The 15,604-nt window shown below is 44.0% G+C and overlaps 4 protein-coding genes and 1 non-coding gene across 5 annotated transcripts; all 5 read right to left on the reverse strand.

Moving 5' to 3' along the window:
• Positions 1-1,216: 1,216 nt before the first annotated feature.
• Positions 1,217-1,287, reverse strand: Trnag-gcc (transfer RNA glycine (anticodon GCC)). Its single transcript has one exon. It is a non-coding gene; the product is annotated as a tRNA-Gly (tRNA).
• A 294-nt stretch (positions 1,288-1,581) lies between these two features.
• LOC129618212 (uncharacterized) lies at positions 1,582-3,853 on the reverse strand. The gene is made up of 5 exons (XM_055533016.1): positions 2,894-3,853; positions 2,627-2,715; positions 1,986-2,582; positions 1,753-1,944; positions 1,582-1,708 (listed from the first exon to the last, which is right to left on the reverse strand). Exons 1-5 carry the CDS (start codon positions 3,851-3,853, stop codon positions 1,582-1,584), a joined length of 1,965 nt encoding a protein of 654 aa, XP_055388991.1.
• A 5,955-nt stretch (positions 3,854-9,808) lies between these two features.
• LOC129618213 (uncharacterized) lies at positions 9,809-10,639 on the reverse strand. The gene has a single exon (XM_055533018.1). It carries the CDS (start codon positions 10,637-10,639, stop codon positions 9,809-9,811), a length of 831 nt encoding a protein of 276 aa, XP_055388993.1.
• A 2,154-nt stretch (positions 10,640-12,793) lies between these two features.
• LOC129618214 (uncharacterized) lies at positions 12,794-13,504 on the reverse strand. Its single transcript, XM_055533019.1, has one exon. It carries the CDS (start codon positions 13,502-13,504, stop codon positions 12,794-12,796), a length of 711 nt encoding a protein of 236 aa, XP_055388994.1.
• Positions 13,505-14,482: 978 nt separating this feature from the next.
• Positions 14,483-15,011, reverse strand: LOC129618215 (uncharacterized). The gene is made up of 3 exons (XM_055533020.1): positions 14,964-15,011; positions 14,693-14,919; positions 14,483-14,597 (listed from the first exon to the last, which is right to left on the reverse strand). Exons 1-3 carry the CDS (start codon positions 15,009-15,011, stop codon positions 14,483-14,485), a joined length of 390 nt encoding a protein of 129 aa, XP_055388995.1.
• Positions 15,012-15,604: the final 593 nt, after the last annotated feature.

Raw genomic sequence — 15,604 nt, forward strand, 5'->3', positions numbered from 1 at the left:
TTCATCGATAAAAATGACGTCCTGGCCGATGTCGACTTGAGCAACTCAGGAGAACTTTATTTTGCGAGCGTCACGTCAACTTGCTGGAGGACAGTTCTAATCTTCTATTGGCATTCACTGCTGTAATCGTTGAGAGGTATCCACATCTCATGTAAGATGTTCATTTGCTGACATGTTGGGTCATTGATCTTCCATTTTGGTTAGTGGATGTTGGCCACAGAAGATTTTTGAAGTTAAACATCCTAAGGCCCTGAACACGTTGTATAAATTTAGCAGGTTCAAGTACCTTGGAATGTATTGTGCAAGTATGTACGGGGAATTCGTGACGAAGACCAATAACAGAAATCACAAGATCAAGGGATTTGCTAATTTCGGAAGACAATTCCTCAAACACTTTATAGAGAGAAGTGTTTCATCCGATCCAAGTTTATCCAAAACAGTTTCATCTCTCTCAAAGCACCTTAAAAAATCAGCGAATAATGCCATTGAGGACATCGGAGGAGACGAATGCCTCCGTATGGAAATAAAAGAAGTTGCGAGGTGGGAGGCGCCGACTGATTGGCACAAAGTCTTCCTCAAAAGCAAATCACCCATTGAGGGGAAAGTTAATCTCTTGAAATACCCAAGGGGTTCTCCATCATCGGTTGTCGCTGTGAGTAGTTATCTACATCTCAGCTTGTACCATATTTTTTGTAACTTAGAACGGGGAGTCGATCAAGTGGCAGCCTATGTTTTTCAAACCTCCTCGCAAGGAACATCGGGATAAAAAATTACGGCGATTGACTAAGAAACTTCAGAGAAGGAAGAAACTGAAAAGAAGGGTGAAAAGGAGAAGGAGTCACACGAAAGACACCAAACGTCGGAGGTCTCCATAACAACTGCTGCTGCTAGTAGCGATTTTTTTTTCGTCTTAGTAATTGATAGAATTGATGATCTCGATCCAGTACGCTATGCGTTAGAAAATTTTTTTTCCTTTTTTCTCGTTTTCTATTTCTTTCCCATAAAGCAATGAAGAACCACAATCAGCTCAAACAATGTCTCGCGGTGCATCACCAAGTTTACGGGGAAGGTTACCACAGCAGGAACCTCGATGTGTTGAGATGCGCCTGCTTTCCAAGGCCAAGTCAGTAGACGAGATACTAAACTCGTGGGTGATCCATACGGTTTTGTAAAATATACATTTCAAGAGACTTGCAAAAAAAGTCCAATATAAAAATGCATCTGCCGGGAATCGAACCCGGGTCACCTCGATGGCAACGAGGTATTCTACCACTAGACCACAGATGCCTGTTCTTTTAGTTTTGCATCCGTCGAACCCCAACATTTATTCCGACTTTAGTTTAGTATTGGGTTGGGAATATACCTCGAGGTTCCCTTTGCTTTACGGTTGCTAGAAAAATAATCATGATTTGTTTGACGAGCAGAACGACTACCAAACTGGATTGCTCGTTTTTTGAATTCAGCGCATCTAAATAAACCGAGGCGACGAGCGAGATTTCGAAGCAAAGGCTTGTCTTCATCCGATCGGAGGAGTTCAAATGGAAGACTACCGACAAATCTTATAACCTGGGGCAAAAAAAATTAGCTCGGCCAGTAGATCTGATTGCCGACCTCTTCATCCAAAAATGGATGACGAGCTTCTCTGCCCCAATCAGAGACACAACGATCGTCGCGACCGAGATTTCTCTCCCACAGTCGACGCAAGTCTCTGAAAACAGATAATCATTTTTCATCCTAAAATCCTTCACTCACTTTGTCATCTCATCCCTTGCTCCTGCCAAACCGTTATGCATGTCGGCCGTTGCGTGCCTTCCATAGCCGCCGAAAAGCTCGTCAGCTCCATGTCCAACCAAAACCACTGGAGCTCGACTGGAATACAAGATAGCGGCTTCACCACAACAAGGGCAGCTTTGCAACATCTGACCGATTCCCGTCTGATACAGGCTGACACAAGCAGTCTGACAGATTGATGCCAGTGAGCTTACCAACTGTGAGGCTTCATAGATTCTGATGCTGGTTTGATTTCAGTCACGATTCGAATATGATGGATTTTACATTGCTGGACTTCAGGTTTCTGACGGGCTCCCCTTTCGCAACAGAGCCGGCATAATTCGTATGCACATCCAGGTTTTCTCATGAGATGGCAGTTAGAACACTGACGTGGAACAACAACCTTGGTCTTCGCTTCATGACGCTTCTCGATAGAAGCAGGAAGATTTTCTATGACGACAGAAACGGCTGACGCTGCAGGGTCGCAATGATTATCATTACCTTCAAGGTAATGAGACCACCAGTTTTGATTTTCATTTTGATGAAATTCTGGACGAATCAAAAATCCAATTCCCCTTGATGCAAAAAATAACGCAGCCCCTATGTTCAAATCCATATGTGAATTTTTAGGATGAAGCAAAGAACAGATTGCCAACTCGTTTGCTTTGAGTTCGTCTAATAAAAGGAGAAAGATTAGATTCGTGGGCGCAGTACGTGATTCTATCGACTCACTTTTTGAAATATCGATGCAAACCAAGTTAATCTGCTGAAATGCAGTCCCAAAAGTGTCAATAGATTGAATCTCTTGATATCTAAGAGATTGTTGATGATTTTGTTTGTCATTTTTCAATCTTACGTAGCAAGCGCAGTGAAGCGATCAGGAGCTTCCAAGTGTTGTCCAAACGCGACATTCAATAAATCAAGTTGCGTTCCCGGTGAAAGTGTCTACAATGATAATTGAAATGCTACAGATTTGTCAGATCTACTTGATTATACATATCTACTTTCATTTCACTACCTTGAGTATCAGCGAGAGCAAAATGGCTGAATCGAGCCCGCCAGAAAACATCAAAGCGATCTAAACAGAAATCGATGAAAATAGAAATGGAGGAATTCAACTCACCGATTTCTGTTCGGGAATCGAAATCATTATTTTGATGGCATTCAACAACAAATTTTCTAAAGCAATTACAGTTGCATCTCTGAATTGAAGCAGTGGAGGTTCAATCGATAGTTGCGCACTCCAAAATTCTTTGCTGTTGAACTCTATGGGCTTCTTCCAAGGAAAGCAACGAATTCTCATGCGCGCATCAGAATGACGATCCAAAACGAACACCCCAGAGACTCCCACTTCCGCCATGTATGGACCATTTTGGGACATCGATGGACCAACAGACGTGAGAATGATCGAACCAGATTCACGATGTGGTTGTGGATCCATGAGACACAAACTACGCCTTCCAATCTTGTCTCTCGCTATCCAAATTTGATCAATTGGACTGCTGAAGTGGATGACAACTGCAAAAGGTCCATCGATTGCTTCCAGAAGTGCGAGTCCTTCTTTCTCAAAATCATCTAAATTGTAATAAGTGGAGTATTTGTCATAGAGATTGCAGAATGACATGCAAATAATGTCTGTATCGCTCATGGTGGAATTCTTCTCGCATTCCAGATACATGGCACCTCCAAACACTTCGCCATTCCAGGCAAGTGTGATTTTAGATGTTCTTGAATCCTTCGGAAGGTTCAATGGTTGTGGAGTGGGACACACTCCTCGAAGATGAAGGACTGCCGCATACAAACAGCATCTTAAATCAGTTGATGCTTCATTGTCTCTCGTCACCTCATCCAACGTTTCTTCTTCAATTCTTCTAGATCGATTTCTAATAATGATTTGACGTCTTCCGTCTCGCAAAGTTGGACCCCTTCTCTGAATTTGGATGAGACATCGTTCTTCAAGGTCTTCACCACAATCAAATGAGTTCGATAACGTTTTAGGGTCGAATGTCGGACATAACGTTAAAAAGAGATCCTTCCGTGTCTCTGCATCGATATTTTCGATAACAAGACAGATTCCGCACATCGACTCTGTTTTCCAGTTCCGTCCACCCAACGGGCCAGGTGCAATGCCAACGCTCCCGCCCAATGACAACACGGAATTGACGACCGTTCTGGTCCAATCTTGGCTTTGGACATTGAAAGCTTCATCATGGAATGGTGAAGCTCGAAACGACCATCATCGGGCTGTTGTCTTAAGGCTTGCTCGACCTCTTGATGTTTTCACAACCTCTCAAATTTTGGACGCTCCTGGATTGATTCGATATTTTTCATCTAGAAATGTTGATGAATATGAGGCTCGTCGTTGTATCTTACTTGGTCTTGTTTATGGATCGATTGCATATCAACAGACCAGCGAAGTTGTCCCAATCTCAATAGCATCCCCTCTATCAACTGATCAGGAAACTCTTGTCCCAACCAAAGTCCTTCTAATTCCATTTGACGATTTTCAACCAGGAACAGATGCACTTCTTCGTCTTCTCGATCTTCTCTGGGTGTCACTTGGAGAGCAGGAATCGTTGGCTGCATCAGATCTTATTTCCGTCATTTCGTTGTTGTGCTCCCGTTTCAATCATCTTGATTCGTTCTGCCTGAATCAATTTATCGGGGGAGTGTTCGCTTGGACTTTCTATCGTTGTGCGACAAAAGACAAGTTGAATGGGGAGACAACAGGACATTCATTTGAACTTGCTTGCTTACACCTTCTCCTTCAACTATCGACTCTCACCTTCACGCACGACATTGAAGCGACGGCAATAGCAAGGCTGTGCGAACTCGTGTTGGGGCCACCTGGTGATGCACCAAGTCCCTTTCTCTCTTGGCTGTCTTCTCACTCCATTGAATCTGGTAATCTTTACGTTCTTCTTTCCGTGCTTCTCTTTTGGCGGTCAGTTTCCTGGATTCGAGTTGATGGCGTCTCTGCTGAAACGCTCGCAACCGGCACTGCAACGGAGGGGTTATCCCAGGCAGCAACAATGGCCAGACAGCGAGCCGTTCGGGTCGTCATGACGATGTGGAACTTCCGGTTGGACGACATCACTGCGGACAGTTCCGTCAATTCACCTTCAGAGTTTTTTCCTTTTCGTGAATCAATATGTTTGATTCTTGGAAGAGAACTTGTTTTTCTGACGAGCGCCGTTGGTCGAATTTCAGAAATTAAACCAATTCTGGAGTTTTTCTCTCAACCATGTTCGTATCGGGTGCTTCAATTAGTTGAAGCGGCGGAAATTGGCGAGGAACTTCCACCTCAATTCATGAACGACAATCAGAAAATCTTTTCCGAACGAAGGATCAAATATGAAAAAGTTCTTTATGAGTTTCTCAAGGAATCGTTTTCGACTTTCCTGTGTGGAGGGGACGATAATCTTAAGCATGAATCAATTCAGAAGTCGCTTGGTCTTTCTTTTGATTGTCCTGTTCCAACTGCATTGAGCAAACCAGTGCCTCGTCTAACAACTCTTCTGAAACAAAGAGACGAATCCAAAATCGGGTCTCCATTGACGCTCGTGGCGCTTCTATTGATTCCAACTTCACTCCAACTTTCCTCAATGATGGTCGAGCTTTCCTTCGCGCATTCCCTGTCGTACTTGTCATTGAAGGTAATGACTTCAATTTTGGGACACATCATTGAGCCCCCCATTTTCATGTGTTTTCCAGGCGGACCCCCGCACTTTTCGCCAACATCTTCATTGGCTGAGTTCAATTGGGACATTTCAACGTCCGCTTGACCGCCTCGTTGTTCGTCTTCCCGTCATTTTCCCAATTCTTGCTCAATTCCAAAAAGACAGAAAAACCACTGAAAAACCGAAGCGAATCGTTGCAGATATAAGCGTCTCTGACTCGTCGCTTTGGGACACGGAGCTCTTTTCCGGAGTGGGTGATCTCACGGCTGCGCCAGTCCCACAGTCTTTCGAAGAAATGAAATTACCCGAGGCCACAAATCCCGTCGGAATGTCGGAGGGTCATTTGGCGCGCCAGTTGTTTATCGCCCTGGAAGCAGCATCTTCGACACTTCCTGCGACATCCGTCTCACGTGCGCGTTTCGCATTTGTCGAAACAACACTGTTTCGGCGTTTCAACGACGCATTCAGAATTCATCTGGAGACTCTCAGATCTTCTACTCCTGACAATCCTAGCTTCGATGAGAGTTCGCTTGACAACTTAGAATCAGCATCTTCTGTCCCTTCTTGGTGTGTCTCCCGAATTGTTCAACAGAACTGTCTCGCATCTGGAAATGTAAGAGACCTTGTCTGTTCATGGTTGTTCGATCTCACATTGCCGGAAAGCCATTCCCCGTCACCACTCACTCTAACAACAGCATCAGGACCCTCCATGTTCAAACCTTATCTTGCGATACTACTCTGCTTGTTGTCACTGACGATGAAGCAATGGAAGGAGCCGCTGGGCCGTCTCCTCCAGACCTCTTTAACACTCACATTTTTCGAGTTTTCAGTACAACAACTCAAGGAATTAAACAAGCTTCCTGAGTTGGACAACGCCACTTTATCTTTTCTCTCCTCTCCCACCCAATGTCGACGTCTACAGCCACGTCAGAACTTCTCAGCGTTCTATACGGCCATTTGCAAAGAAACTCTTGTGGGGAGACTGCTGGCTTTGTCAGGCATAGAACCGCAATTTCTCATCCCTCCAAAAACAAATCCTCTACCCCCCAGGGGGACGCTGTGGTTGTCCTGTGCTGAAGCTCGTCGAGGCCTGTCTTTTCCTCTTGTAGGAATTGCCGTTCTAGAAGAGTTCGGCATCAGTGAGGCTCCGTTTGCAGGACCAGGAGTTCCTGTCGATAGCTTTTTGTTGAATGCTCTCACTGACGCTTTTATCCTACTCTTGCTCAAACTTCCAACAGTCTGGCCAAGCAGCCGGTTGGTCGACTAATCTGCATGGCCTGCATTCACATGCTTGTCCTGGCCCCATACCAATGCAGCGGGTGTTACACGCCCTGCAATCTGGGAATTTTGACTCGTTTGAGGCAAGATCAGCAAAGCAGGAAGTTCTCTCTTACTGCCGACGTGACCTCCGGATCGAGGATCATAGAAATCGGCAACCTTCTAAATGCTCTTCTTGTTCGGGTTTCCTGAGCAGCAAGGCTGTTACTCATCCCCTTTGGCCTCGAGAACCTTTTTGTGAATTTTGCCAACTACTTGCTCGTTGCGTAGTTTGCGAGAAACGATGTGGAAAAAAGTGAGTCAGTGTTTGAGAAGCTGTCATGTTCCGTTGAAATTTCTCAGAGTATTTTATTTAAATGATGTTTATCGTTTTGGGGGGTTCAGAAGGCGTCAAATTGGGAGGCATAAAAATAGGAATTCTCTGTTTATTTGCGCGACATGTGCAGCAACAGGACAAGTTGTCGACAACTCAAGCGTTCCTGAGCGTGCTGTGCAACAAGTTTTGAGGCGGTTGAAGACGAATCCCCTTTTACAAATCCACTTCGATTTTGGTTGCCCTCGTTTAGAGTTTCACCACGATCGAACTGAACACGAGAAAGCCAAATCTGAAGACATTCGAAGCATTTTGATCGAGCTTGTGGATCTTCATAAGCTCAGTAGACCTCATAAGAAGCCTTCAGGTTTAACTGTCTGCGGAGACCCTAAGGAGTGGGCGGTTGATCTCGTTTTTGGTAAATGTGAGTGCCTTGAACATCCTCTCAACTGTTCCCCCGTGATGAAAAGCTCAAAGACAGTGAAGAGTGAAATGCCACCCAGAGTCACGTCTCGCTTCAATGACAGATCACATGCATTCGAAGACCAAAAGCACTTCTTTGCAGCCCGTTTCAGTGACAATTTAGATTCAGCAAGGTTGTGGCATCAGGCTTCGGTGAGCAGATCCGTGTATTCATACTCAGAAATGGCAACTCACAGAGGTCCACCTTCAAGTTCACAGAGTTCTGATGCTAATTTATCGTTTCAATGCGCAGATCATCAGTTAAACACCAGAAGGAGTATGTCTAGGGAATTGTTACCTGTCATGAGAAACCAGCGAGCTCAAACAGAAACTCGTCGAACCCAACATCACCACAATCCATCTAAGGTGCAAATTCCTCAGTCCAGATTTTTTCAAAGTCGCCAGATCTTCCCTGATTCTCGTTTTCCCCGACGCAGCCACTGTTCGGAGACTTTATGCGCGATGTTCCCCCCCGCTGACGTTCCGAAGGCCTCTTGAAGTTCCAAGAATGGATTTTTCGAGAATCAATTCTTCGAAAATGAATTTTCCAAGAAGGGACGTTTCCATCTCATCTTTGTCATCTTTTGACAGCATCGGTACAACACGAAGGGATCGAATTAGACGAAAGGGTCGCGCTATGAAGGGGATCACTATTGCTGAAGGATTACCAGTTGATATCTTCTGTTCGACTCTTGCTCATGAATTGACGCATGCTTACATATTTGCAACTGGTAAGATGCAAGTATGTGCGATCACCTAATTTGTTTTTTTTCAGGGTACCATTTTCCTCTCCTCATTGAAGAGGGTTTTTGTAACTCAGTTTGCATGATTTATTTACTAGATCGGGCTCGGTGTTACGCCGCCTTAGTCGCAGATCTTGCTTCGTATATCAGCCACTCTGATGTCCATCCAAATCTCAAACGTCTTCTTAAGGAGTTCTTTCCTGATCTATTGGAACGACATTTTCTTTCTGATTCCAGCGATTTTCCGACATTAAATGACAGGCTCGTCCAGAGGGACCTTTTGTCTAACCTTTTGGACTGTGATCCAATTCAGCAACAAACCATTCTGATGGAGCGAGCGCTTCTTCGCCAGCGCTTGTGCGTCTTCCGCTTTCGACGAATGATGCATGCGGACACGTCGGAATATCTATCAGCCGCGTTGATTCTTCCACTCGTTCTGAAGGAAGGACTTCAAGCGTGTCTCCGCCGTTTTCATCACGAATATGGGAGTCATCTGGCTCTGCGACAGTAGGACTCATAGTCGATCATCATCAACGCTTTTAATAGAGATGCATTTTAACAATATCAATAGTTTTTCAATGTCTTTGGTAACTTGATCATAATCTCTGAAGGTTTTGTGCCCCCTTTTTTTTCTAGCGTTTTTAAGCTTTGACGTCTTTAGAGTTTTGCGCCACGGCTTCCCTTTTAGATTGAACCAAGATGCTTCTTGTCGGACCGAAAAAATGTGTAAAAACAAAAATAGAACTAAAACGAATTCTGAAGTATAAAAGTGAAAATGTTAAAAGTGTGTTTGTCACGGAAATTCCTGATTTGTATCATCAAAAGGTTTCGGTTTGACGCTTTCAAATTGCTGAAGGCGCTGCAGAAACCCTAATGAGGAACTCGATGAAGTCCCAACCTTGGGACACATTCCAGTGGAAGATTTTGTGACTCGAAGGATGTCTGTCATTGATTTAGAATTTCCCATAGATTTGGATTGGGAATCTGAATGGGCGAAAAATCTGGAGATTGGATTCGATTTTTCACAAATTGAAGGGAGATTTGAGGAAAATGGAAGAAATGGGGAATTGGTGGACGCTATTGGACCAGCTGGTTGGATATGGGCAGCAAATGCTGATGGCCATATAGTGGAAATGGGATTAGACAGTTCGGACGTTTCACTCTGCGATGCTGAGGTTGATTGAGTGAGACCAGACTGTAGGGATGATGAGAATGCGGGATGAGACAAAATATCTTGATATAATGACGACTTTGATGATTGACGATTGCGCGGGGCTGTTCTAGAGTTCTCCGTTCTTGAGCGTCTGACTTCATCTTCCATTGAAGAGTCCTGATGCAAGGGTTTAACTCGTCTCGGCTGTTTCCTCTTTCCTTCGACTTGAATTGGAATCTCTCCACCAAACATAACTCCTTTGTCATCCGCTCCATCGTCCTCTTCTTCGTCAATTGATGATTCTTCAGTATCATCCGACCATTCATCACTAAAGATATCATCATCACTTCGATTTCCTCTTCGATATTCCGCCAACATTTCTTCAAGTTCTGCAGCTTCGTCAAGCTGTTCAACATCTCCACGCTCGGCTTCTTCTCGTCTCAGTTGCTCCCGCCTCGTTGTACTTCTCCCCCTCCATGAATTCCTCAAATTTGTTCTTCTGTCGCGCGTTTTGCATTCCAGCTAACGTGAAATGTCTCTCATAAACACGCTCTTCATCTTCAGACATCCGCTCCCGATGCAATTCGAACAGTTCAGTTGACCATCCAATTTCATCTGCTTCTTCAGCTGCCTCTTCAGTCGCAATCAAATCTTCAACCATTTCCTCGTCTTCACTTAATCCCTCTTCTTCATCACTTGCCATGATTATTTTCTCTTTCTTCTTTTTTAGCTTTTTTCCTTCTTTTTCTTCCTCATTTTCGGCTTCTGGATCTTCTTCACCTTCAGACGCAATCTCATCTATCAATCCCTGACTAACCAGAAACTCTTTCCTCTTTTTAGTTTTCTCTTTCCGCAGTTTTATCAATTCCTCTTCTGAATTTATAACTTTCTCAATCTTTCTATTCCTCTTTTTTTCTGAAGACTTTTCTCTCTTCTTAACAATGTTTTTATTTTCTTCATCACTTCTTTGAACCTCGTCCTTCCCTGCGATATTTTCTTTTCCATTTTCACGCTCATTTCTAATAATTGAATCTTCCAACAAAACACTCTCTTCTATAAGTCCATTCCTCTCTTGACATGATGTACCTTCATCACTCGATGGTGGAATGTTCTCTTCTCTGCTGCTCTTTTGACTGAACGACTCTTCCAAAATATCAAACGCTGATTTTCTTCTTTTTGGAGAAACAACTTTGGGTTTCTGCTTTTCATGAATTTCGCATTCCTTAGCACCTGGCTTCATAAACTTGAACAAGGACATCTGCAGAACAAAAACGTCTTCAACATCAACGACACTCAACGGTTTTACTACAGACTCAACACTCAACACTAATTCCGTTTACCTGCGAAGAATCCAACCGTTTATCACTCTTGACTCGTTCACTTGATTTGACTCCCGTTTTGATTGTATGTCCCAAACGCGAATCATTCGGCTTCACTTCAGCTGTCTCTAGAGACCTCTTCAATGCAACTTCATCCTCTTGCTCACCCTCCACTGGGACACCCATCGCCGCAGTTGGAGGGTCGTTCGATTGTGACGTTTCTGATGCAGAAGACGTTGTTTTCCCTCTTTCCTTCACTTCATCGTCTTCTTTCGATTGATTTGAGTCTTGTTTGTTCGCCTCCTCTCTGATTGGGACTGCAGATACAATTGGGACTTCCGCAATGATTGGGACCTCAGATACAATTGGGACTTCCGCAATGATTGGGACCTCAGATACAATTGGGACTTCCGCAATGATTGGGACTGTCTTTCGTCCTTCATTCTTTCGATCTAATTTTGTTTTATTCTTTACTTTTCTTTTCTTTTTATTCCCTTTAAGAGATTTCATCACTCCATCAACACGTCGAGCATCCATCCAACGCTTTAATTGTCCTTTGCTCTCTTCCACAAGTTTCTGAGTTTCAATCAGATCTTCGACTTCGAGCGACACCAAATTATCCAGTTGCTCCATTTCTTCAGAATAAACACTCCTTAGCAATGTGTCTGCTTTTTCCCTATCCAGAACGACAGTGCTGTGCTTTCCCAGCCACCAATCTTCTAATGCAGCTATTTGAATCTCGCGTTGTGTCTCAGATTCTCGGGATTTCATCAAATTCTCAAAGCAACACCAGTTCATCGCTGTTTGAGATGAATGCGCCCACTTCGTTTGAAGATCGATTGCAGCTTTATGAAGACCCTCAGGAGTCACAGCAACTCCACGACGTAATTCACTTTTTCTCAAATGTTCAGGAAGGGCAACAAATGGAATTAATTGCTGATTAATTTCATTTCCGAGAGCAGATTTGTCCGACGCTCCACTCCATAAAGCTCTTTGAGGACACACAGATCGCAGCATCGTCAGTATCAACCGCTTTCTTCTCATTTTTTGGGACTCGACAGACGCAATCCCGCGATCCGTCTGCTCCTGGGCTCGAACAACATTCCTTTTTTCTTGTAATTGTCGATATTCTGATTCCTCTCCTTTTATCAGCTCCTTCATAACATTATCCATCCACTCACTGCCCTCGTCGCCACTACCATCGCTTCCGTATCCGAGTGAATCACTTTCTTCGCCTTCTTTTTTGGGACTCTCTCCGTCTTCAAACAGTTTTCCCGCTTCATCGGGTTTTCCCTCCTGCAGCAACGAAGGTCCGACTTTCACGCGCGTGACTCCAGAAGATTTTTCTCCTTTTTCTTTCGGAACCAAATTCAATATTAATCCCTTCCATGCCTTTTGTCTTCCTCCACTGTTTGGTTCCTCATCACTTTCCCCCTCATCTGATTCTTCAGTTGGCTTTTCACCACTCTCCTCATTCAACGCATCCGATGGTTGTGTCCATTCGGCTTCCGCTTCTTTCATCTCTTGGCTTTCAAATTCATCATTCACTTTCTTCCTCCCAGTTTTGAATCTCCTTTTTCGTCCCCCACCATCCACTGGGTGTTCTGATCCCACAGTTCTATCGCTGTCTTCTTCATTGAAATCGTCATCACTGAAGAGACCCGTCTTCCCTCGTCTCTGTCTGATTGAACTGCCACCAGAAGACCCTTGCTGTTCGTCATCAGAACTTCTCTCATTAGAATCATCGCTCGACTCTTCGTCTGATTTTTCAGTCTCGGGGGATGATCCCTGCATTGGAGTGATGCTGTTTTGGGAGTTTTGGGACACGACTGTTTCACTCGCAAAAGAAGGGTTTGGTGTGCATCGACGTTTAGGTGGATTCGTCGGACCTTCATTAGATTCTTCATCATCAGACTCAACAATGTGCTTACGCAATCGCTTCATTCTGTACAGTTTCGTCTACTGTCTCCAGATCAATACAGATCACACAGTTGCAAATTCACGAGAAAAATCATGAAAACCAATTAAATACTTGCAAAAAAATGGAACTCAAATTCAACTGTTGCCTGCAAACATCAGTATTCTTGTGACCCTTCATCATCTTCTTCTTCTTCTTCATTCTCATTTGCATCTTCCTCACTTTCTTCTGGTGGTTCTTCTCCATCGCTCTCATCATTTCGCTTTTTCTCATTATTCACACTCATTTCTGCATCTTCATGTTCAACGCCCTTGCGTATTGGGTGCATTGATTGAAGCAAGACAGGCGCAATGTTGACTTTTCCTCCATTTCCTCCTTGAGTGATTGTGACTTCTCCAAGTAAGCGACAAAATTCGAGATCTTCTCTAATTGCAAGTTGAATATGACGCGGCTTGACAGTTGTCTTCTTCTGGGTTCTAGCCGCATCACACGCTATTTCAACTAATTCTCCCACCATGTAATCGAGTACAGCAGCAATGAATACTGGTGCAGCTCGACCAACCCTTCTAGAAAAGTGTCCTTTCCTCAAATACCTCCCGATGCGACCGACTGGAAAGTGAAGCTGAAGTCTCTTGTGAACCCCCATCCGATCCCTTTTCGGTGGAGCGCGACCTCCTTGAGGTTTCTTGCTCTTCTTGATTGAGACAGGCTTCTTTTGACGTTCTTCAGGCTCCTCCCTCCTTCCAGAGTCATCATCGCTCATTTCATGATCAGATGCTTCTTCTCGCTGTTTTTGTCCCTTTTTCGTTCCCCTAGAGGAGTTTACAACACCACGTGAGGATCCTCCGCGCGATGAAACTTCAGGCATCGAAAATTAAAAACAAAATCTCAACTGTGCGTCGAGGACACAATTCGTTAAATTGACGAGACACGCCTAGTTCGCATAAAATGGGACGGAAAAAGTCATTCTTGCTGTTTTGCAAAAAGATGCTAGACCCATCAAAATCACCTTCAGCGTCACTTCGAAGGTGCTTCAGTCTCTTCAAGCTCCACGATGGTGGCACGGCTGGGCCCTTCAGGAACGTTACAGAGGGCGAAATGGCAGCCTTAACAGTGACGGGACGATGGTGGGACGCTTCTGTTACAGAAAATCATAAAAATAGAACAACGGGAATCGCTTACTCCGTCCTTGAGGGATTTTGATGTCCTTGTGTCAGAAGCAAATATAAACTTCTGAGCATTACGATAGGAGGAGCAGTCTTGCATCGCTTGTTCAAAATCTTTGTATCGCATCAACGTGTTTGTTGGAAGGGCACAAATTTCTCGCAATTTTTGTCTATCGACAATAAATCAAACCATTCGTGAATGACGACCTACCCAACGCGAAATCTAACAGCCGGGTTATCATTATCGATATTCCAAACGGACAAGACATTTTCCTAAAACAAAACAAATGCCATAACGAACTGAGACCGACTTACTTTGCTGCGAATACTCAACACTGTTCCGACCACTTCTGGCATAGCAAAAAGCTCGCCAACGCATGCTAGCACCTAATGAGAGAGAACTGATTGGAGACCGGAAACACTCGGTCCATACTTACAAGATTTTCCCACATGACATCAATAAGTGGAACCTTCGCGTCGTTGTTCTGGCCATTTCTCTGTTTCTTATTTCGGTTTGTCTTGATCTCAACCGTCTGGCCTTGCTTGATACGAATAATCCACATGCCCCCCTTCGGGAATTCCTACAACAACAGCAGTGAATAAATGGCAAAGTCGCAGCATTTGTTCATATTATATCTATGGATCTATCATCAGGTCTTCATATTATATCTACATATCTATCAACTGGTCTTAAATGTATCAGATACCTCCCACATAGGTTTGGATCCTCGACGAAAAAGCGAGATGTTGAAATCAGTAGGAAGTTCTGAAGGCTTTTTGATGAAAGCAAAAGCTCTGAAAATAAAAAAAAGGGATAAAGAAATGTCTTCAGTGATCTCTGGATGCCTTTTCTTTTTTAATCCCTTATTTTTCACTGTACAGCTATTTACCTATAGAACTCTTCAACAGTCTCAAACGTGTGGATTTCCTTCAAATTCTTCGCGTAGTGTGCGGAATCCATTAACATATCAGATTCCTTGCGCCCTCCACTCCCACTGCTGTATGAAACGCGCACCTTCCTATCGTACCAAAACGTCCATGGAGTTTGTAATTCGTGACACGCTGCAGTCTCCTTGGTCGATTTGCTGGGAAGACCTTCATCCGACGGGGATACAGTCTGCGATGACATCTTTGGGACATGATTATTCAATTGAAACCCACAGCTGTTTGTTGTTCAGTTGATGATCCTTCTGTTTCTAGTTGCGTCATTTTTTTTGAGTTGATGAAATTCACAGACCTGATTCATGAGGTTCGCTTGCTGTCGATTTTGTCGAAAACACTCGAAGCAAAGGATCTCCTCTTCCACAGCATAATAACAAGTGCAACAAATGTTAAGAGCCCAAAGGCAGTCCTCAGGAAAACAAAGACAGGCAGCTTGAAAGAGAACATTGCGCAAACCACGCGTTCTGTGTGCAGAGCTTTCTCGCGATTGTGCAAATTCAGCCCAAGAGACGAATAGGATGAACGCACCTCAGTACTGACGGGCACTGTGATTTATGAAATTCAGGCTCAATCAAAATTTTCGCAAAAATTCGATTCATGCATTATTCTTTGGATTTGTAGGTTTTTGCTGGCGCTTGGTGGACGGAAGGTTGAACGTCTGGTTGCGCGAAACGGCAGCCTGCATTGGAGGCTCTCCCGGTTTACATCCAGATTGACACTGAAGAGCATCAACAACTACAGCGGACGCAAGCAATAGAAGTATGTTCATCACAACAGCCTTTGAATTTATAAACGTGCACGTGCGGATTAGATTGTGGCCTTAACTGCTGTAACACGTTTAGATTCTGGCCTGTTCTCTT

The sequence above is a fragment of the Condylostylus longicornis genome, unplaced genomic scaffold (assembly GCF_029603195.1).
Source record: "Condylostylus longicornis isolate FDR11 unplaced genomic scaffold, ASM2960319v2 ptg000764l, whole genome shotgun sequence".
NCBI classification, from domain to species: Eukaryota; Metazoa; Arthropoda; class Insecta; order Diptera; family Dolichopodidae; genus Condylostylus; species Condylostylus longicornis.

Bases quoted from the DNA above. Each gene is read 5' to 3' on its own strand.
- LOC129618215 (XM_055533020.1), bottom strand. From the start codon at position 15,011: ATGACGCAACTAGAAACAGAAGGATCATCAACTGAACAACAAACAGCT. The intron at 14,920-14,963 runs GTGGGTTTCAAT...ATGTCATCGCAG, and splicing joins CAACTGAACAACAAACAGCT to ACTGTATCCCCGTCGGATGA. The intron at 14,598-14,692 runs GTAAATAGCTGT...TTTTATTTTCAG, and splicing joins ACTGTTGAAGAGTTCTATAG to AGCTTTTGCTTTCATCAAAA.
- LOC129618214 (XM_055533019.1), bottom strand. From the start codon at position 13,504: ATGCCTGAAGTTTCATCGCGCGGAGGATCCTCACGTGGTGTTGTAAAC.
- LOC129618213 (XM_055533018.1), bottom strand. From the start codon at position 10,639: ATGAAGCCAGGTGCTAAGGAATGCGAAATTCATGAAAAGCAGAAACCC.
- LOC129618212 (XM_055533016.1), bottom strand. From the start codon at position 3,853: ATGTGCGGAATCTGTCTTGTTATCGAAAATATCGATGCAGAGACACGG. The intron at 2,716-2,893 runs GTGAGTTGAATT...TTATCATTGTAG, and splicing joins CGATTCCCGAACAGAAATCG to ACACTTTCACCGGGAACGCA. The intron at 1,709-1,752 runs GTGAGTGAAGGA...ATCTGTTTTCAG, and splicing joins GCAAGGGATGAGATGACAAA to AGACTTGCGTCGACTGTGGG.